Source organism: Muscardinus avellanarius (assembly GCF_963383645.1).
Source record: "Muscardinus avellanarius genome assembly, chromosome: 21".
NCBI classification, from domain to species: domain Eukaryota; kingdom Metazoa; phylum Chordata; class Mammalia; order Rodentia; family Gliridae; genus Muscardinus; species Muscardinus avellanarius.
Window position 1 is genome coordinate 73,713 of NC_137807.1, and position 21,180 is coordinate 94,892.

Consider the following 21,180-nt stretch of genomic DNA (forward strand, 5'->3'; position numbering starts at 1 on the left):
GCGCCGGGCATGGCAGCGCACGCTTGTAATCCCTGCGCTTGGGAGGCGAAGACAGGAGGATCGCGCAGGTTCGAAGCCAGCCGCGCTGGCTTAAGAGACCCTGTTTCCAAATAAAAATATATATTTAAAAAAATAGGTCTGGGAGTGTAGTCCGGAGGTAGAAGGGCTTCCAGGAACCCCAGTACCACCAAAAAAAAAAAAAAAAAATTCTTGCTAGATTGCTGAGTCTCACTGTGTTGCTAAGGCTGTCTTTGAACCTGCAATCCTCCTATCTTAGCCTTCCAATGCCTGTCTTATTATAGGGATAATTTAAGTGGATGCAATAAGAGCACAGTCATCTGACTGAGACATGACATCCTATCCCTATGAAGCCAGACCTCACCACTCATTACATAGTGTGTGCATGACTCTGGGTTTAACTGAAAATGTCCTGATTGTGCCTTTAGGGCACAAATGTTGGGGGTGGGCACCACTGCAGGTTGAAACCAGGAGAACACTACCTTGGAGCTACATCCCCAGCCCTTCTGATTTTGAAACAGGGTCTCGCTGTTGATACGGCTGTCCACAAACCTGCAATCCTCCTGTCTCGGCCTTAATTTAGGCCCTTAGCAACTCAGCAAGACCCTGTTTCAAAATAAACAGAACTAGGCGTGTAGCCGGGAGATATAATGCCCCTGGATTCAAACCCTAGTACCAAAAAGAAAAAAGAAAAAAGAAAGAGAAAAGAAAGAAAGAAAGAAAGAAAGAAAGAAAGAAAGAAAGAAAGAAAGAAAGGTGGAATTATTTTTATAATGAACCCCCATGTACTCAACAGTAAGTTCCAATGACCACCAACTTTGGGCCAATTTGTTTTGGCTATAGCCCCACTATTGTATTGGCTTTAAGGAAAGGTCTTAAAGACTTCAATCTTTATTTTATTTATTTATTTTAAATAAGAATGGTTGGAGCTGGGTGTGGTGGTACATACTTGCAATCCCAGGACTTGGACACTGAGACAGTAAGATTGCAGGTTCCCAACCAGCCTCAGCTACTTAGTGAGGCCCTCTGCAACTACGTGAGACGCACTTTCAAAATAAAGAATAAAAAATAAGGCTGAGGGGATAGCTTGGGGGTAGAATGCCTCTGGGTTCAATCCCTAGTACTGCAAAAAAAAATTTTTTTTAATAAAATAAAATAAAAGTAGATGAAATCCAGGGGCATTCTACCTCTGAGCTACAGCTCCAGTTCAATTGTATTCCTTTATTTTGAAACAGGGTCTCACTAAGTTGTAGAGGGCCTCACTAAGTTACAGAGGCTGGCTGTCAACTGGTGATTCTCCTATCTCAGCCCCCCAAGAGATTGGGATTGTAAGTGTGTGCCACCATGCCCTCAATTTTTATTTCAAAGTCCTTAAGACTACAGCTAAAGATGTAGTTAAATCGTAAAGCACTTTCCTAATATGCACAAAGCCCTGGGTTGTTCCCAGAACCCCCCAAAAGGGGGAGTGCTGCCTTTCTTCTCCTAGAGGGTCTAAAAATGTAGTCTCCTACAGGTTTGGCTATAGAAAAGAAGAGATGAAAGTCTGAATGAATAAAATTGGGTACTCCAAAGCCAGGCACGGTGATGCACGCTTGTAATCCCAGCATTTGGGAGACTGAGACAAAAGGATCATGGTTTGTGACCAGCCTCAGCTACTTAGTGAGGCCTTCTGCAACTTAGTGAGACCCTGTTTCAAAATAAAGAATAAAAAATAGGGCAGGGGGTGTATCTCAGAGATCAAATGCCCCTGGGTTCCATCCCCAAACCGCCCCCCCCCAAAAAAAAGGAAGCTAACTTGCCAGCTTAGGGCTGAGTTTGTATGGAGAGAATTTACCTGAACTCCCTCTCCACTGCATGGGCAGATGGGAGGAGGGTCCCTGGGGGTTTCTTCCTCAGAACCAGCTGATGATTACCCAGACGGATGTAGTAAGTTGGATTTGACTGCCCGTGATCAAACTGGAGGAGTTCCAATGGGCCTGCAAATGGAAAAACAAGTCTGGAGCCCAGATATGGACAGATCCTCCGTCCTTTCTTTGCTTTTTTCTTTCTCTCCTTTCATTTATTCCTGGCACAAGGTCTCACTAAGTTGCTGACAGTCTCATTACATTGCTAAAACTATCCTCAAACCTGCTATCCTCCTGTCTCAGCCTCCAAAGTACTGGGATTACAGATGTGCACCATCACACCAGGCAGGTATTCCTTTCTTCCTTTCTTTCTTTCTTTCTTTCTTTCTTTCTTTCTTTCTTTCTTTCTTTCTTTCTTTCTTTTTCTTCCTTTCTTTCTCTCTGGATGGGACCCAGGGGCATTCTACCTCCAAGCTACACCCCCAGCCCTATTTTTTATTCTTTATTTGAAACAGGGCCTCACTGTATTGCAAAGGGTCTAAATAGCTGAGGCTGGCCATGAACCCTGGTCCTTCTGTCTCAGCCTCCTGAATGCTGGGATTACAAGCATGCACCGACACGCTTGGCTCCTGTTCTTTATTTTTTGAAACAGGGTCTCACTGAGTTGCAAAGGGCCTCACTAAGTAGTAGCTGAGGCTGTCTGTGAACCACGATCCTTCTGTCTCAGCCTCCCAAATGCTGGGATTACAAGCGTGCGCCACCACGCCTGGCTCCCAGCCCTAATTTTTATTCTTTATTTTGAAAGAGGGTCTCACTAAGTTTCAGAGGGCCTCACTAAGTAGCTGAGGCTGGCTGCGAACACGGATCCTCCTGTCTCAGCCTCCCAAGTGCTGGGATTATCAGTGTGAGTCACCGTGCCCAACAGGTATGCCTTCTTTCTAAAGAGTGAAGTCTGGGCCCTGGAGTACCCACTCTGGGATGCATCTCCTCCCAGGGCACCACAGGGACGGAGCCCCAGGCACGCCCCGCCAGCTCAGGTGCAGAATCACACTGCTACAGCGTGGCAAAGGTCACTGGCCGGACACCACAATCCTTCCCCCACTTGCACGGGTTTCCAATTTTGTCCTTCTTGCCAACTCCTGTCCTGTGAACAAAAGCACTCCAGTTCTGTTTATCAACCACCAGCACAGTCATGGCAACCCATCTGGCGAACAGAATGCTTTTAGCCTGAAAAGGAATGTGTCCCTCGCCTGGGTGTGGCTTGGCCACGCCAGGCACTGACGTGACAGCTGAAAGGAGCTCGGCAGAGGCCGAGAGCTCCTGTCAGGAGATGCATGTTGCCAGCCCAGAAGGCTGACTTCACTGGCTTCGCCGTGGGGGAAGATGGAGGTGGACCTCACTGACCCTCAGCCTTGCAGCAACACAGATCTGTGGGCAGAGATTCATTTCACTTAGTCACGAGAGCAGGCAAGAATAGAAGGAGTGCGGGGTTTGGTGGTGCACACCTGTAAGCCCAGTACTTCAGAGGCTGAGACAGGAAGATCACGGGTTCAAGGCCAGCTTCAACAACTTAGGGAGGTCTTCAGCAACTTAAATGAGACCCTGTATCAAAATAAAAAAGAAGCCAGGCATGGTGGCGTGCGATTGTAATCCTGGTACTTGGGAGGCTGAAACAGGAGGATCATAGGTTAGTGGCCAGCCTCAGATATTTAGTGAGGCCCTCCACAACTTAGTGAGACCCTGTTTGCAAATAAAATAATAAAATAGGGCTCGGGCTGGGGTGTAGCTCAGAGATCGAATACCTCCAGCACGCGCACGTGCGCGCGCACGCGCGCACACACACACACACACACACAGCAGGGCATGGTGGCATACTTGAGACAGAAGGATTGCAGGTTTGAGGACAGCCTCATCAAATACTGAGACTCTCATCAACCTAGTGAGACCCTATTTCAAAATAAAAATAGGGCTAGGGCTATAGCTGAAAGGTAGAATGCCCCTGGGTTCAATCCCCAGCACCACACACACAATACTAAATAAAATACAGCTGGGGGTGTAGCTCAAAGGTAGAATGCCCATAAATTTAATCCCCAGGAACACATGAACACACACACACACACACACACACACACACACACACACACACACAAACAGAAGAGGCAGCCTGCTCACAGCAGGCTCTTCAGAACTGTAGAGTCACTACTAAGAATCCAGCTGCTAGAAAACATTGTCGTGTGGAACCTCATATATTAAAGCCTCTTCCGGAGATCAGATCAGGAGCCAAAACCTTAGCAGCAGGGAGCAATGTCTTCAAATGCTTTCAAGCACCTGTTTGTCTGAAGGTGAACTATGAAGAACGAATGACAGACCCAGGAGGAGGAGGAGTCAACCTGTTGCCTTTTCAGATCATGTGACTTTTTTTTTTTTTGCTGTACTGGGGATGGAACTCAGGGGCAATCTACCTCCAAGCTACATCCCCAGCCCTATTTTTTATTCTTTATTTTGAAACAGGGTCTCACTAAGTAGCTGATGCTGGCCACAAACCTGCAATTCTCCTGTCTCAGCTTCCCAAGTACTGAGATTACAAGCATCCATGCCACCACGCCCAGCTCAGACATGGCAACATTTTTGTGTGTGTGTGGTACTGAGGGTGGAACCCAGGGTATTTTCTACCTCTGGGCTATACTCCCAGACCTATTTTATAGTTTCTTTGGAAACAGGGCCTCACTAAGTTGCTGAGAGCTTCACTAAGTAGCTGAGGCTGGCTTTGAACCTGTGCCATCCTCCTGTCTCAGCCTCCCAAGCACTGGGATTACAAGCGTGCGCCACCACACCCAGTGATTTTGCAACTTTTAAGGCACTTGGACAAAACAGGCTGTTGTCTCCCAAAATAAGAAACACTAAGACCTGGTACACAAACAGCAGTCTCCAGTTCCCTGCTGGACGTTTGCAGGCGCGGGCGGCCAACCTGAACTCTCCAATGGACCATCAGGGCAAGCGCACTTGTGTGGATCCATATAAAAGGAAGTTGATGCCATTTCTTTCTTGATATTTGTTTATTATGTGGGACTTGAGATTGAATCCAGGAGCAACCTACCTCTGAACTACACTCTCAGCCTTTTTACTTTTTATTTCTGAAACAGAGCCAAAGTCGCTGAGGGCTTCTCTAAGTTGCTGAAGCTGTTCTCTGACCTGCGATCCTCCTGCCTGAGCCTCTCAATTACTGGAATTACAGGCATGCACCACCATGCCGGGCTGAGGTTAATGCTTTTTCCCAAATAAAGTGAAAACGGCACTTGGATCAGCCAGGCCCAATGGCTGTTTTCCTTAGCACATTGCTTGTTTACTCCAGTACATTCCATCAGGGTTTAAAAGTGAGAGCCACCTGGGCAAGGTAGCACATGATTGTAATCCCAGTGCTCGGGAGGCTGAGACAGGAGGATCGCACAGGTTCAAAGCCAGCCTCAGCAACTTAGTGAGGCTCTCGGGAACTTAGTGAGACCCTGTTTCCAAACAAAATATAAAATAGGTTTGGAGTATAGCCTGGAGATAGAAAGCCTCTGGGTTCTACCCCCAGTACCACCAAAAAAAAAAAAAGTAAGAGCCATCCAGCAGTAGTGGCATATACTTATAAATCCAAATCTGGCAAGGCCAAGACAGAAAGATTGCAGGTTCAAGGCCAGCCTCAGCAACTTGGCGATACCCTCAGCAACCTATTGACTTCCTGTTTCAAAGAATAAAAAATAAAAAGGGCTATCGTGGTGGCGCACGCTTGTAATCCCAGCATTTGGGAGGCTGAGACAGGAGGATCACGGTTCGCAGACAGCCTCAGATACTTAGTGAGGCCCTTTGCAACTCAGTGAAACCGTTTCAAAATAAAGAATAAAAAAAAAAAAATAGGGCTAAAGGTGTAGCTTGGAAGTCAAATGCCCCTGGGTTCCATCCCCAGTACCGAATAAATAAATAAATAAATAAATAAATAAATAAAATAAAATGGGCTAGAAGTGTAGCTCCAAGGTTCAATACTCCTGGGTTCATTTCAAGCTCTAGTGACACACACATAAAAAAAAGTGAGAGGTGAAAGCCACACTGAAAGCCCAGCCCTGGAATGGAGAGAGGAACCGAAACGCAAAACCTTTCATACCTGCAGTTTGCGTCCCTAGCAAGTCCTTGAGGTACTTCTGCAAGGCATCCTTTGGAATTTCCATGGACTTTCTCACAGGACAGGTGTTGGGAACACCCACGTGCAACGGAAAACCCAGGAGAGTCTCCAGCTCCTTCACTGCGGCCTCCGGGTCATCCACCTGGTTGCAAAAAGAATGCCAAACACGTGCCACCATCAATCTATGAAGGAAGGTGTTTCTTGGGGGGTACTGGGGACTGAACCCAGGGATGTTCTACTTCCAAGCTACATCTCCAGCCCTATTTTATTTTTTATTGATTGACTGATTTTGCAGTACCAGGGATGGAACCCAGGGATATTCACCTCTGAGCTATACCCCCAGCCCGATTTTTTTATTCTTTCCTTTTTTGTGTGTGTGGAACTGGAAATGGAATCCAGGAGCCTTCTACCTCTGGGCTACACTCCCAGACATATTTTCTATTTTATTAAAAAACAGGGTCTCAGCCGGGCGTGGTGGCACATACTTGCAATCCCCGTGCTTGGGAGGCTGAGACAGGAGGTTTGCGCAGGTTCGAAGCCAGCCTCAGCTACTTAGGCTCTCAGCAACTTAGTGAGACCCTGTTTCCATATAAAATATAAAATAGGTCTGGGAGTATAGCCTGGAGGCAGAAAAGCCCCTGGGTTCCACCCCCAGTAACACACACACACACACACACACACACACACAACAGGGTCTCACTAAGTTGCTGAGAGCCTCACTAAGTAGCTGAGGCTGGCTTTGAACCTACACAATCCTCCTATCTCAGCCTCCCAAGTATTGGGATTACAAGTATGTGCCACTACACCTGGCTTACTCTTTATTTTTGAAACAGGGTCCTTCTGCGTTGCAAAGGGCCTTGCTAAGTAGCTGAGGCTGTCTGAGAACCGTGATCTTTCTGTCTCAGCCATGCCAATGCTGGGATTACAAGCATGCACCACCACGCCTGGATTATTTTTTATTTTGAAAAAGGGTCTCACTAAGTTTCTGAGGGGCTTGCTAAATTGCTGAGGCCAGCCAAGAACCTATAATCCTCCTGTCTGAGTCTCCCAAGTACTGGGATTAGAGAAGCACACCCAGTAAGGGTAGCTCTTTAGAGGGAAATATTCACAGAGTTAATCCTCTGAGGAAAGGCTTTGGAACCAGAATATTTAGCTAGCAAGAAAGCAAAATGAATCTCGTCTTTGACCTCACTCTTTCATGTCTGACTTACTTCCTGGTGAAAATATAAGCAGCTAGCTGGGCATGGTGTTACAAGTTTGTAATCCCAGTACTTGGGGAAGCTAAAACAGGAGGATTGGAAGTTCCAGGACAGCCTCAGTAACATAGTAAAACTCTCAGCAACCCAGCAAGACCTTGTTTCTTTTTTTTTCTTTTCTTTTGTTTGGGTGGTACTGGGGTTCCTGGAAGCCCTTCAACCTCTGGGCTACACTCCCAGACCTATTTTATATTTTTATTTGGAAACAGGGTCTCCTAAACCATCGTGCGTGGCTGGCTTCAAACCTGCGCGATCCTTCTGTCTCTGCCTCCCAAGCGCGGGGATTACAAGCGTGGGCCACCACGCCTGGCTATAATATATCTTTATTAAAAAGATTATTTATGAACCAGGTGTAGTGGCGTACACTTGTCATCTTAGTACTTGGGAGGCTGAGACAGGAATATGGCGGTTCGAGAACAGCCTCAGCTACTTAGTAAAGCCCTTTGCAACTCAGTGAGACCCAGTGTCAAAATAAAGAATAAAAAATAGGGCAGGGAAGAAAGATGTAGCTTGTGTAGCTCAGAAGAAAGATGGCAACCAAGCATAATGGCGCACACCTGTAATCCCAATACTTGAGAGGCTGAGACGAGAGGATCGTTGGTTCAAGGACAGCCTCAGCAACATAGCAACACTCTCAGCAACCTAGTGATTATCTGTTTCAAAACAAAAAAATAGCCAAGCTTGGTTAAACATATCTGTAATCCCACGACTTGGGAGACTAAGACAGGAAGAGCGCAGGTTCAAGGACAGCCTCAGCAAATAGTGAGACTCACATCAACCTAGCAAGACCCTGTTTCAAAATAAAAATTAAAAATAGAGACAGGAGGATCATGGTTCACGAACAGCCTCAGCTACTTAGTGAGGCCTTCCACAACTCAGTGAGACCCCGTTTCAAAATAAAAAATAAAAAAATAGGAGCTGGGTTGGGTGGCGCCGCCTTGTAATCCCAGCATTTGGGAGGATGAGACAGGAGGACTGTGGTTTGAGGACAGTCTCAGCTACTTAGTGAGGCCCTGTGCAACCCAGTGAGACCCTGTTTCAAAATAAAGAACAGGCCAGGTGTGGGGGCCCATGTTTGTAATTCTAGCATTTGGGAGACGAAGACTGGAGAACTACGGTTCACGGACAGCCTCAGCTACTTAGTGAGGCCTTTCACAACTGAGTGAGACACTGTTATCGAAAATAAAAAGACTAAAAACTAGGGCTGGGGTGTAGCTCAGAGGTACAATACCCCTGGGTTCCAACCCCAGTACTGAAAAAATAAATAAATAAAAGAATAAAAAACAGGGCTGGGCATGTAGCTTTGAGGTAGAATTCCCCTGGATTCCATCCTCAGTACTGCAAAAAATAAAAAAATAAAAATAAAAATAAAATCGCTGGGCATGGTGGTACATGCTTGTAATCCCAGCACTTGGGAGGCTGAGACAGGAGGGTCGCACAGGTTCAAAGCCAGCCTCAATTACTTAGTGAGGCTCTCGGCAACTTAGTGAGACCCTGTTTCCAAATAAAGTATAAAATAGGGTAGGGAGTATAGCCCGGAGGTAGAAAAGCCCCTGGGTTCCACTCCCAGCACCACAAAATAAATAAATAAATAAATAAATAAATAAATAAATAAATAAATAAATAAATATAAATAGGGCTGGGAGTGTAGCTCGGGGGTAGCATGCCCCTGGGTTCTATCTCCAATACTGCAAATAAAATAAAATATAAAAAAATAAGGGTGGGGTTGTAGCCCCTGGGTTCAATCCCCAGTACCACACACATAATAATAATGACAATAACAATAACAATAGTAAAAGAATAGATGGGAGTATAATTCTGAGGTAGAATCCTCTTGAGTTTAATCACCAATACCAAAGAAAAGATGGCACAGAAATGTTTTTGCTAATTCCTGGTGCATAGCAGGTGGTTTGAAAAATAATGACAATTACCTTAATGGTATGAATACCAAGGTTGGCAGCTGCTTTTAGATTTTGTCCCAGATCATCAAGGAAGACCGACTCAGAGGGCTGCAGGCCGAGTCGTGCCAAGCACAGCTGGTATATCCGAGGGTCTGGCTTACAGATGCCTTCTAGGCAGGATTCCACCACCTGAGCACAGGACAGGAAAGAGAGAGGGCGTCCTAAGGTGAGGCTCCTGTGGGCACTGTGAGGTCTGGCTGGAGAAGACCAAGAACAAAGAAACCCAAGAAACGGCGATAACGCAGAGAAACATCCCTCCTCATCTCTGTCTCCTAGACCAAACCTGGCCTGGCTCCAAGCCCACCAACTGGCAACTGGCAGAACACATGATTGCTCCTGCAGTCCCCTCCCTTTCGAACCCCATTAAAAGCCCCAAGTCTATAAGGGAAAGGGCTTCCGATGCTCATGGGTTCTTTCCCCAATCAGGATCTCCCTCCCAGGCTTTTATCCCAAATAAAGCCTGTTTCTTGCTGTCGGCTGTCTATCTCTAGATTTTCCCAACAGCTTCCACATGTGCATCTGCAGATGTTTTGAAAGAGCAGAAAGAGCATGACTGAGATTTATTAAAATGAGTAATTGACAATATTAAGATAAAAATGATGTCAAGCTGGGCGTGGTAGCGCACGCTTGTAATCCCAGCATTTGGGAGGCTGAGTCAGGAGGATGACGGTTCGCGGCCAGCCTCAGCTACTTTTTTTCTTTTTTGGTGGTACTGGGGTTCCTGGAAGCCCTTCTACCTCTGGTATACACTCCCACGGGCTACACTCCCAGACCTATTTTTTAACATTTTTATGTGGAAACAGAGTCTCTTAAACCAGCGAGGCTGGCTCCAAAACAGCGCGATCCTCCTGTCTCCGCCTCCCAAGCGCGGGGATTACAAGCGTGCGCCACCATGCCCTGCCAGCCTCAGCTACTTAGTGAGGCCCTCTGCAACGTAGTGAGACCCTGTTTCATAATAAAGAATAAAAAATTGGGCAGAGGGTGTAGCCTGGAGGTCGAATGCCTCTGGATTCCATCCCCAGACCAGCACATACACACAAAAAAAATCAGGCTGGAGGTGTAGCTTAGAGGTAGAATGCCCCTGTATTCCACCCCCAATACCACACACACAAAAAAAAAGAATAAAAATAGGGCTGGGGAGCCAGGTGTGATGGCGCACACTTGTAATCCAAGCATTTGGGAGGCTGAGACTGGAGGATTGCGGACAGCCTCAGCTACTACTTAGTGAGCTCCTTTGCAACTCAGTGGGACCTGTTTCAAAATAAAGAAACAAAAATGGGTCTAGGAGTGTAGCTGGGAGGTAGAATTCCCCTAGGTTCCATCCCCAGTGCCGCAAAAATTAAATAGGGCTGGGGGTGTATCTCGGAGGTAGAATGCCCCTGGGTTCAATTCCCAGTACTTCAAAGAAAAAAATAAATATGTGTGTGTGTGTGTGTGTGTGTGTGTGTGTGTGTGTGTGTGTATTTTTTTTTGCAATTTTGGGGGATGGTACCTAGGGGCATTTGACCTCCGAGCTACACCCCCTGCCCTATTTTTTATTCTTTATTTTGAAACAGGGTCTCACTAAGTTACAGAGGGGCTCACTAAGTAGCTGAGGCTGTCCACAAACAGCGATCCTCCGGTCTCAGCCTCCTGAATGCTGGGATTATAAGCATGCGCCACCACGCCCGGCACAACGTATATATATTGTATAAGTAAACAAATTCATTTTCCCAGGTCATACTCCAAGCCACCCCCTCCAAGGAAAGGACTTGTTTTTTGTTTTTTTGTGTGTGTGCGTGTGTGTGTGTGATACTGAGGATGAAACCCAGAGGCATTCTACCTTAGTTACACCCCCAGTCCAATTTTATTTCTTATTTGTAAATCGGGTCTCACTAGATTGATAAGTGTCGCTACAGTGATGAGTCTCACTACTTGCTGAGGCTGTCCTTAAACCTGTGATCCTCTATCTCAACCTCCCAAGTACTGGGATTACAGGCATGTGCCACCATGCTCAGCTGGGGAGTTGGCATCTTTACAAACTCCCAGGTCATGCTGATGGACAGGCAGAGTTATACATTTTTACTTTAATAGAGGACACAAATACAAGTAACAATAGACAGATTTAGGATACACATCATTTTTTTAGGATCAAACCAAAGTATCTCTTCCATGGATAGAAAGAAACAGAAGGAGGTTTTTCTATTAAAATGGAAAATACTCAAATGATCAGGGATATTTCACTAAGTTGCTAAGGCTGGCTGCAAAACTGTGATCCTCTTATCTCAGCCTTCCACGTACTGGGATTACAGGCATGCACCAACATGCCTGGCTACAGTGATTTTTTTTTTTTTTTTTTGGTGGTACTTGGGATGGAACCCAGAGGCCTTCTACCTGTGCTACACCTCCAGACCTGTTTTTATATTTTACTTGGAAACAGGGTCTCACTAAGTTGCTGGGAGCCTCACTAAGTAGCTGAGGCTGGCTTCAAACCTGCGCGATCCTCCTGTCTCAGCCTCCCAAGCGCGGGGATTACAAGCGTGCGCCACCACGCCCGGCCACAGTGATATATTTTAAAGTGCTGTTTCACCCTATTATATCTTAAGTTAGTCAAGTGACAGAATAAAAAACTCATTCAGTCATAAGCTGTTAAAAGGCAGCTTTCTCTATGGTATCTTAAACCACACACACGCACTGTCACGCTTACCACATCAAACTGTTTCCGGTCCAGGGGCAAAAAGCTTTTCCCACTGGGAAGACAAAAATTATTGCTCAAGACTGCAGTCTTCAGGCCTTTTGCCCGAATTTGAGAGATGGCCTCCGTCATCACTGGGAACTGTTTCGCCACTTGCTCACTGGTCAGCAGAGAGAAAAATGAGTCCACGGGCACAGATGTCTTTGACTATGAAGAAGAGAGGAGAGGGGAAAGCGAATAGTCATTAAGAGTGAGGCCAGAGCCGTGGCCCATGCTTCTAATCCCAGTACCTGGGAGGCTGAGACAGCTGGCTTGCAGGTTCAAAGTCAGCCTCAGCAGTTCAGTGAGGCCCTGTTTCAAAATCAAAATGAAATAGGACTGGGGTATAGCTCAGAGGTAGAATGAGAACCAAGCTGAGTGTGGTGGTCCAAGCTTGTAATCACAGTACTTGGGATACAGGAGAATCACAGGTTTGAGGTCAGCCTCAGCAATGTAGCAAGACCTGGTTTCAACATAAAAAGAAAAATAAGATTGTGGGTCTAGACCAGAGGTAAAAAACAACTCTGGGTTCTCTTATCCTGTTTCAAAATCTGAAACGGCCAGTTTGCTTGCTTGCTTATTTATTTATTTATTGTGGTACTGAGGATTGAACCCAGAGGATTGATCTATTGTGGTACTGAGGATTGATCTATACTCTGAGCACTATTTTACTTCTTATTTGGAAGGAGGGTCTGGCTAGGTTGATAAGAGTCTCACTATTTGCTGAGGCTATCCTCAAACCTCCGATCTTCCTGTCTCAGCCTCCCAAGTACTGGGATTACAGGTGTGTGCCATCACGCCCAGCTTAGTTTGCTATTTTATATGTATACTGTTCAATAACAACTTTATTAAAATATAAATAACAGCCGGGTGTGGTGGCTCACGCTTGTAATCCCAGCATTCTGGAGGCTGAGACTGGAGGATCGCAGTTTGTGGACAGCCTCAGCTACTTAGTGAGATCCTCTGCAATTTAGTGAGACCCTATTTTAAACATAAAGAATAAAAAATAGGGCAGAGGGTATAGCTTGGAGGTCAAATGCCCCTGGGTTCAATCCCCAAACCCGCCAAAAAAAAAATAGATAGATAAATAGATAGCACATTCGGGTGTGGTGGCGCATGCTTGTAATCCCAGCATTTGGGAGGGTGAGACAGGACGACCATGGGCAACCTCAGCTACTTAGTGAGGCCTTTTGTCAAACATAAAAAATTAAAAAAAAAATAGGGTATACTTAGGAAAATGGGATGGGAGGATCACAGCCTCAGCAACTTATTTTTTTTTTTTTTTTTTTGGTGGTACTAGGGGTGAAACCCAGGGGCTTTTCTACCTCCAGGCTAAATTCCCAGGCCTATTTTATACTTTATTTGGAAACAGGGTCTCACTAAGTTGCTGAGAGCCTCACTAAGTAGCTGAGGCTGGCTTCGAACCTGTGCGATCCTCCTGTCTCAGCCTCCCAAGCGCGGGGATTACAAGCGTGCACCACCACACCTGGCTTAAGTCAATGTTTTTAATACACAATTGTATAACCATCACAATCAATTTTATTTTATTTTATTTTATTTTTTTGCGGGTCTGGGGATGGAACCTAGAGGCATTTTGACTTCTGAGCTACACCCCCTGCCCTATTTTTTATTCTTTATTTTGAAACCGGGTCTCACTGGGTTGCAGAGGGCCTTACTAAGTAGCTGAGGCTGTCCGTGAACCGCGATCCTCCGGCCTCAGCCTCCCGAATGCTGGGATGACAAGTGTGCGCCACCACGCTCAGCTCACAATCAATTTTAGAATACTCTCACTGCCCTAAAACAAATTCATACCCATTAACAGTCACTGTACCCCTAGTCCTAGAAAACCACAAATCTACTTTATCCACAGATGTGAGTATTTTGGACATTTAATATAATAAAATAGTATATAATCTTTTTTTTCTTTTTGGTGGTACCGTGGGCGGAACTGAGAGGCTTTCTACCTCTATGCTATACTCCCAGACCTATTTTATACTTTATTTGGAAACAGGGTCTAAGTTGCTGAGAGCCTCACTAACTAAGTAGCTGAGGCTGGCTTTGACCCTGAACGATCCTTGTCTCAGCCTCCCAAGCGCGGGGATTACAAGCGTGCGCCACCACACCGGTTTATAATCTTTTTTATTGTACATATCGTACTGAGGATTGAATCCAGGGGCATTCTGCCTTCAACCTATACCCCCAGCCCTTTTTATTATTAGTTTTGAAACAGGGTCTCTCTCTATATATATATTCTTTCTACTTTTTCGCTAAGATTGCTATTTTCTCTACTTTGCTGAAGCTATCCTTAAACCTGCAATCCTCCTTTCTCAGCCTCCCAAGTACTGAGATTACAAGCCTGTACCACCATGCACAGCTGATCTTAACCATTTTTAAATCTGAAGTTCAATGAAATTAGTTAAAATCATACTGTGCAAATATTTTCACCATCCATCCACAGAATTTTTCTGTGTGTGTGTGTGTGTGTGTGTGTGTGTGTGTGTGTGTGTGTGTGGTGCTAGGGATAGAACCCAGGAGCATTCTACCTCTGAACTATACTATCAGCCCTATTTTATTCTTCATTTTGAAACAAGGTCTCACTAAGTTGCAGAAAGCCTCACTAAACTGCTGAGGCTGACCACAAATCAGGGATTAGACACATGTCTAATCCCACAAATACTGGTATTAGACACATGTCCTGCGATCCTCCTGCCTCAGCCTCCCAAGTACTGGGATTACAGGCTACTGCCATGCCAGGTTTGAGCTTTTTTTATTCTTATATTTAGTAGAGGTTTTGTGAAGGTTACATGAGTGGACATAAAGGAAGAGCTTAGGGAGATGCATGCCATGCGCAAACACTCAATGTAATTACTGCTTATTAAGCATTTGGACCAAAGCCACTGTACAGATGGCTCCTGATTCAGATCTGCTGGAAGGGCATAGAGTTAAATTTTTATATATATATAATATATATATGTCGTATATATTATATATGTATATATACTTTTTTTTTGGTACTGGGGGTGTTACCCAGAGGCTTTCTACCTCTGAGCGATACTCTCAGCCCTATTTTATACTTTATTTGGAGACAGGGTCTCACTAAGTTGCTGAGAGCCTCACTGAGTAGCTGAGGCTGGCTTCGAGCCTGTGTGATCCTCCTGTCTCAGCCTCCCAAGCGCGGGGATTACAAGTGTGCGCCACCACACTCATTTAGTTAAGATATTTTTACTTATTCACATATAAAGTTAAAGTTGAGTATCTCAGGATGCAAGAAATAGCTTAGAAACATACAATGGGTTATTATGTTCCCACTTGCTTTCCAGTTGAACTCACCTATGGACAAATGTTACAGCTGCTATTCAAGGAAAAAAGGCAATAAAATGGAAATACAGGTGTGTTTAACACTCACTATTTCAGAGCAAAGCCTCCCAAATTCTTGTAAGAAATCCTCTGTGGTTCGCTCTCCTCTCATGAAGCTCATCCAGGGCCCATGCTCTCCACCTTCACTCAAGGCCTTCAATATAGTTCCAGAAGGGACATGATTCCGTAGCTCCCATTCTGCAAAGAGGATATGCAAAGGTGAAATGCACGGAACCAGGGCTGGGCGGGGGAGCTCAGCGCGATCACCCCGCGGATCTGCCGCCGTCACCCTGCAAACCTGCCATCCTCCTGTCTCCGCCTCCCAAGTACTGGGATTAGACACATGTGCCACCATACCAGACTATTTTTATGGGTTTTTTTTTGTTGTTTTTTTGTTTTGTGGTACTGGGATTGGAACCCTTCTACTGGGATTGGAACCCTTCTACCTCCAGGCTACACTCCCAGACCTATTTTTATATTTTTATTTGGAAACAGGGTCTCTTAAGCCAACGAGGCTGGCTTTGAAACTGTGCGATCCTCCTGTCTCCGCCTCCCAAGAGCGGGGATGACAAGCGTGCGCCACCACGCCCGGCTATTTTTATGTTTTTTTTTTTTGTTTTTTTTTTTTGGTGGTACTAGGTGTGAAACCCACAGGCTTTCTACCTCCGGGCTACACTCCCAGACCTATTTTATATTTTATTTGGAAACAGGGTCTCACTAAGTTGCTGAGAGCCTCACTAAGTAGCTGAGGCTGGCTTCGAACCTGTGCGATCCTCCTGTCTCAGCCTCCCAAGCGCAGGGATGACAAGCGTGCGCCACCACGCCCGGCTATTTTTGTTTTTGAAACGGGGTCTCACTAAGTTCCTGAGGCCGTTCTTGAACCTGCGATCCTCCTGTCTCAGCTTCCCAAGTACTGGGGTTACAGGCATGTGCCACCAGCCCAGTTTGGGTTATGTTAGATTTAGACAACATCCCAAACCAAACCTTTTATATTTTTTTATTTACTTAATTTTGTGTGTGTGTCACTGGGAATTGAAATCAGGGGAATTCTATTCTCCAGCTCTATGTTATTTTTTATTTAAAAACAGGTCTCACTAGGTTGCTGAGAGCCTCACTACTTGTTGAGGCTGTCCTCCAACCTGTGATCCTCCTCTCATCCTTCCAAGTACTGGGATTACAGGTGCATGCCACCATGCCTGTGTTAGTATAATCTTTTATGGCAGTGTAGCTGGCACCCAGAAGCATTCACTTTGGGTATACTGTCTTTGTGGAATAAATAAGAAAGTTTTGATTCACCACCCAGCTGGGAGACCCTATTTCAAAGGCAAATAATAATAATAATAAAAAGCCGGGCATGTTGGCGCTTGCTTGTAATCCTAGTACTTGGGAGGCTGAGACAGGAGGATCACAGGTTTATGGTCAGCCTCAGCAATTTGTAAGGTCCTACATAACTTAGTGAGACCCTGTTTCAAAATAAGAAATAAAATAGAAGCCGGGCATGGTGGCACACGCTTGTAACCCCAGTATTTGGGAGGCTGAAACAGGATGATTGCGGTTCACGAACAGACTCAGCTACTTAGTGGTCCCTTTTCAACTCAGTGAGACCCTGTTTCAAAAAATAAAGAATAAGCTGGGCATGGTGGTGCAGGCTTGTAATCCCAGCACTTGGGAGGCTGAGACAGGAGGATAGCACAGGTTCGAAGCCAGCCTCAGGTACTTAGTGAGGCTCTCAGGAACTTAGGTAGAATATCCCTGGATTCCATCTCCAGGACCACAAAAAAAAAAAAAAAAAAAAAAAAAAAAAAAAAAAAGGAAAAAGAAAAAGAAAATAGGGCTGGAGCTGTAGCTTGGAGGTAGAATGCCCCTAGGTTTCATCCCCAGTATCTCACACACACAGCCAGGCATGGTAGTCCATACTTGTCATCCCAGTGTTTGGGTGACTGAGACAGGCAGATCGCAGGTTTAAGAGCCTTAGCAATTTAGTGAGGCTCTCAGCAACTTAGAGAGACCCTATTTTAAAATTAAAAATAAAGAAAGCTGGGTATGGTGGCATATGCTTTTAATCCCAGCACTTGGGAGGCTGAGACAGGAGGATTGCACAGGTTCGAAGTCAGCCTCAGCTACTTAGTGAGGCTCTCAGCAACTTAGTGAGACCCTGTTTCCAAATAAAGTATAAAATAGGTGTGGAAGTATAGCCCGGAGGTAGAAAAGCCCCTGGGTTCTGCCCCCAGAACCAGAAAAAAAAATATGGTGGTGCACACTTGTAACTCCAGTATCTAGGAGGATAAAATAGGTGAATTATAGCTTTCAGGACAGCCTCAACAATTTTTTTTCTTTTTTTTGTGTATGTACTGGAGGTGGAACGCAGGGGCTTTTCTACCTCTGGGCTATACTCCCAGACCTATTTTATGCTTTATTTGGAAACAAGTTCTCACTAAGTTGCTGAAAGCCTCACTAAGTAGCTGAGGCTGGCTTCGAACCTGTGCGATCCTCCTTTCTCAGCCTCCCAAGTGCTGGGATTACAAGCGTGCACCACCATGCCTGGCTCAGCCTCAACAATTTAGCAAGACCCTTAGTAACTTAGAGAGACCCTCTTTCAAAGCCAGCCTAGAAAACTTAGCATGGCCTTGTTTAAAAATAAAGAGCACTGGAGTAGCCAGATGTGGTGGCACAGGCTTTTAATATCAGTACTTGGGAAGCTGAGACAGAAGGATTGCAGGTTCTTGGCCAGCCTCAGCTATGTAGTGAGGCTCAGCAACTTAGTCAAACTCTGTTTCAAAATAAAGAATAGGAGCCGGGCGTGGTACTGCAAGCTTGTAATCCCCGCATTTGGGAAGCTGAGACAGGAGGATCACGGTTGGAAAACAGCCTCAGCTACTGCTTCGTGAGGCCTTTGGCAACTCAGTGAGACTGTTTCAAAATAAAGAATAAGCCGGGCGTGGAGGTGCAGGCTTGTCATCCCCGCGCTTGGAAGGCTGAGACAAGAGGATCGCACGGGTTCGAAGCCAGCCTCAGCTACTTAGTGAGGCTTTCAGCAACTTAGTGAGACCCTGTTTCCAAATAAAATATAAAAAATGTCTGGGAGTATAGCCTGGAGGTAGAAAGCCTCTGGGTTCCACTGCCAGTACCACCAAAAATAAATAAATAATAAAAGAAAATAGGGCTAGGGGTATTGCTCAGAGATAGAATGCCTCTGGATTCCATCCCCAGTGCCCAATAAATAAATAAATAAATAAATAAATAAATAAATAAATAAAAACTAGGACTGAGGGTATTGCTCAGAGGTAGAATGCCCCTGGTTTTAATTCCTAGTACCTAAAAAAAAAAAAAAAAAAAAAAGCGCTGGAGATGCAGCTCAGTAGTAGAGTGCTTGCCTATTGTGCCTAAGACCCTGGGATTGATTCCCAGCATGACAGACAGAAGGAGGTGGCGGGGGGGAGGGGAAGAGAGAGAAAGAGAGAGAAAAAGAAAGATTCCAATCACAGCAATGTAACATGGCAGCTCACCATTTACTAAGATGATGGGCCAGGCGTGGTGGTGCATGCCTGTAATCCCAGTACTTGGGAGGCTGAGACAGGAGAATCACAGGTTGGCAGCAGGCCTCAGCTACTTAGCGAGGCTTCTGCAACTTAGTGAGACCCTGTTTCAAAATAAATAATAGCCGGGCGTGGTGGCGCACGCTTGTCATCCCCGAGCTTGGGAGGCTGAGACAGGAGGATCGCGCAGGTTTGAAGCCAGCCTCAGCTGGCTTGAGACCGTTTCCAAATAAAATATACAATAGGTCTGGGAGTGTAGCTCGGAGGTAGAAGGCTCCTGTGTTCCATCCCCAGTACCACAAAAATAAATAAATAAATAAATAAAAGAGGCCTGGGGGTGTAGTTCGGAGGTAGACTACTCTTGGGTTCCATCATCAGTACCGCAGGGAAAAAAAAAAGAAAGATAATGGGATGAGCTGACTGCTCAGTGTGCAAGTACTTTCCATGGACTATTTCATTTAACTTCTTCCCAAATCCCAAGGACATAAGCTGGGCGTGGTGGCGCACACTTGTAATCCCCACGCTTGGGAGGCTGAGACAGGAGGATCGCACAGGTTCGAAACCAGCCTCAGCTACTTAGTGAAGCTTTCAGCAACTTAGTGAGACCCTGTTTCCAAATTAAAAAAAAAAAAAATATATATATATATATATATATATGTCTGGGAGTATAGCCCGGAGGTAGAAAGCCTCTGGGTTCCAACCCCAGTACCACCAAATCCCAAGGACATAGGTACTATTATTAGCCCTAATTTAATGATGACATTTTAAAACTAAAACTAAGACTCAAGCCTGTAATCCCTGCATTTGGGAGACTGAGTTAGGAACATCATGGTTCGCAGACAGCCTCAGCTACTTAGTGAGGCCCCTTGCAACTCAGTTTCAAAATAATGAATGAAAAATAGGGCTGGGGGTGTAGCTCGAAGGTAGAATGTCCTTGGGTTCCATCCCCAGTGCAGAAAAAAAAAGAATAAAATATAGGGCTGGGGATGTAGCCCAGAGGGAGGATGCCTCTGGTTTCCATCCTCAGTACCACGTACACACACACACACACACACACACACACACACACACACAGAATAAAACATAGGGCTGGGGATGTAGCACAGACATAGAATGTCTCTGAATCCAATATCCACTACTGTAAAAAATATAATAATAAGTAAAACTAAGACTGAGAGCAGTTGAGTAATTTTCCCACGACACTCAGCCACTAAGTGATGCTTGGAATTCGATACAAGAGCTGGCGCTTGAACAGGGTCTGGTGGCGCACACGTGTCATCCCAGCACTTGGGAGGCTGAGACAGGAGGATCGCAGGTTTGAAGCCAGCCTCAGCAACTTCATGAGGCTCTCGGCAACGTGGTGAGACCCTGTTTCCAAACAAAAATTTAAAATGGGCTGGGGATGTAGCTCAGAGGTAGAATGCCCCTGGATTCAATCCCCAGCACCGCAGGGGGAAAATAAAGAGCCGGCACACTGCGCCCGGGGATATGCTGCTGCCTGGGTGCCCTTCTCTGTCTCCCTCTCCCACCCCATCTCAGGCCCCCAGGGTGAAGCCCCAAACAGAGCTCACCTGCAGCCACTCTCCCTGGAGAAGGAATGAGAACTCCGCCCATGTCAAAAATCACCGCCCTGTACGAGCCGCCTGCAGAGTGTGTCCATCGCTGGGTTCCCGGCTGCCGGCTGCAGGTGTGCCTCAGCAAAACTGCTCTCCATGCCTTCTGGAGGTATGAGGCCTGCGAAAGCCTCCTTATGCACATGTTGGCTGAGGCTGTGTGGGGAGAAGGCAGAAGGATGAGCTTGCCCCCATGGCCTTCCTCTGGCCTCAGCCCTGGAGCTCAGCAGTGCCACTGGGACATGGCCAGCGGACGTCCAACCAATGCTCCCATCCCATGCCAGACTGCCCACCAGAGGGCTCTATCACCCACCCAGTTGCCCAATCTGGAAAAGTGGAATTCAGCCCAGCACAGTGACGCACACTTCTAACCCCAGTGCTTAGGAGGCTGAGGCAGGAGGATAGAGGTATGAAGCCAGCCTCAGCTACTTAGTGAGGCCCTCGGCAACTCAGTGAGACCCTGTTTCCAAATAAAGAACAAAAAATAGGGCTGGAGTTGTAGCTCGAAGGTAGAATGGCCCTGGGTTCCATCCCTGGTACCTCAAAAGAAATTAAAAAAAAAGAAATTTATGTATAGGGTTATAATTGCAACCACATCTTGTATGAGGGCTGAACAGTAATCAAAAGTGTCTTTAGGGCCCGAGGGCCAAGTTGCATACTGAGGTCACTGTCCTCCACACCTGCTAATGGACACGTGGCAATGCTTCTGTAAGCAGATCC

The 21,180-nt window shown here is 45.9% G+C and overlaps 1 protein-coding gene across 1 annotated transcript in view; it reads right to left on the minus strand.

Moving 5' to 3' along the window:
* ACAD10 (acyl-CoA dehydrogenase family member 10) overlaps positions 1-20,605 on the minus strand; it is a gene marked incomplete at both ends in the record, with an annotated part of 49,816 nt that extends 29,211 nt beyond the window's left edge. Inside the window, 6 exons of the mRNA XM_080717355.1 lie at positions 1,853-1,994; positions 6,007-6,166; positions 9,212-9,370; positions 11,928-12,122; positions 15,361-15,509; positions 20,419-20,605. Coding sequence (XP_080573481.1) covers positions 1,853-1,994; positions 6,007-6,166; positions 9,212-9,370; positions 11,928-12,122; positions 15,361-15,509; positions 20,419-20,605 — 992 coding nt within the window. The remainder of the gene's footprint in view (positions 1-1,852; positions 1,995-6,006; positions 6,167-9,211; positions 9,371-11,927; positions 12,123-15,360; positions 15,510-20,418) is intronic.
* Positions 20,606-21,180: the final 575 nt, after the last annotated feature.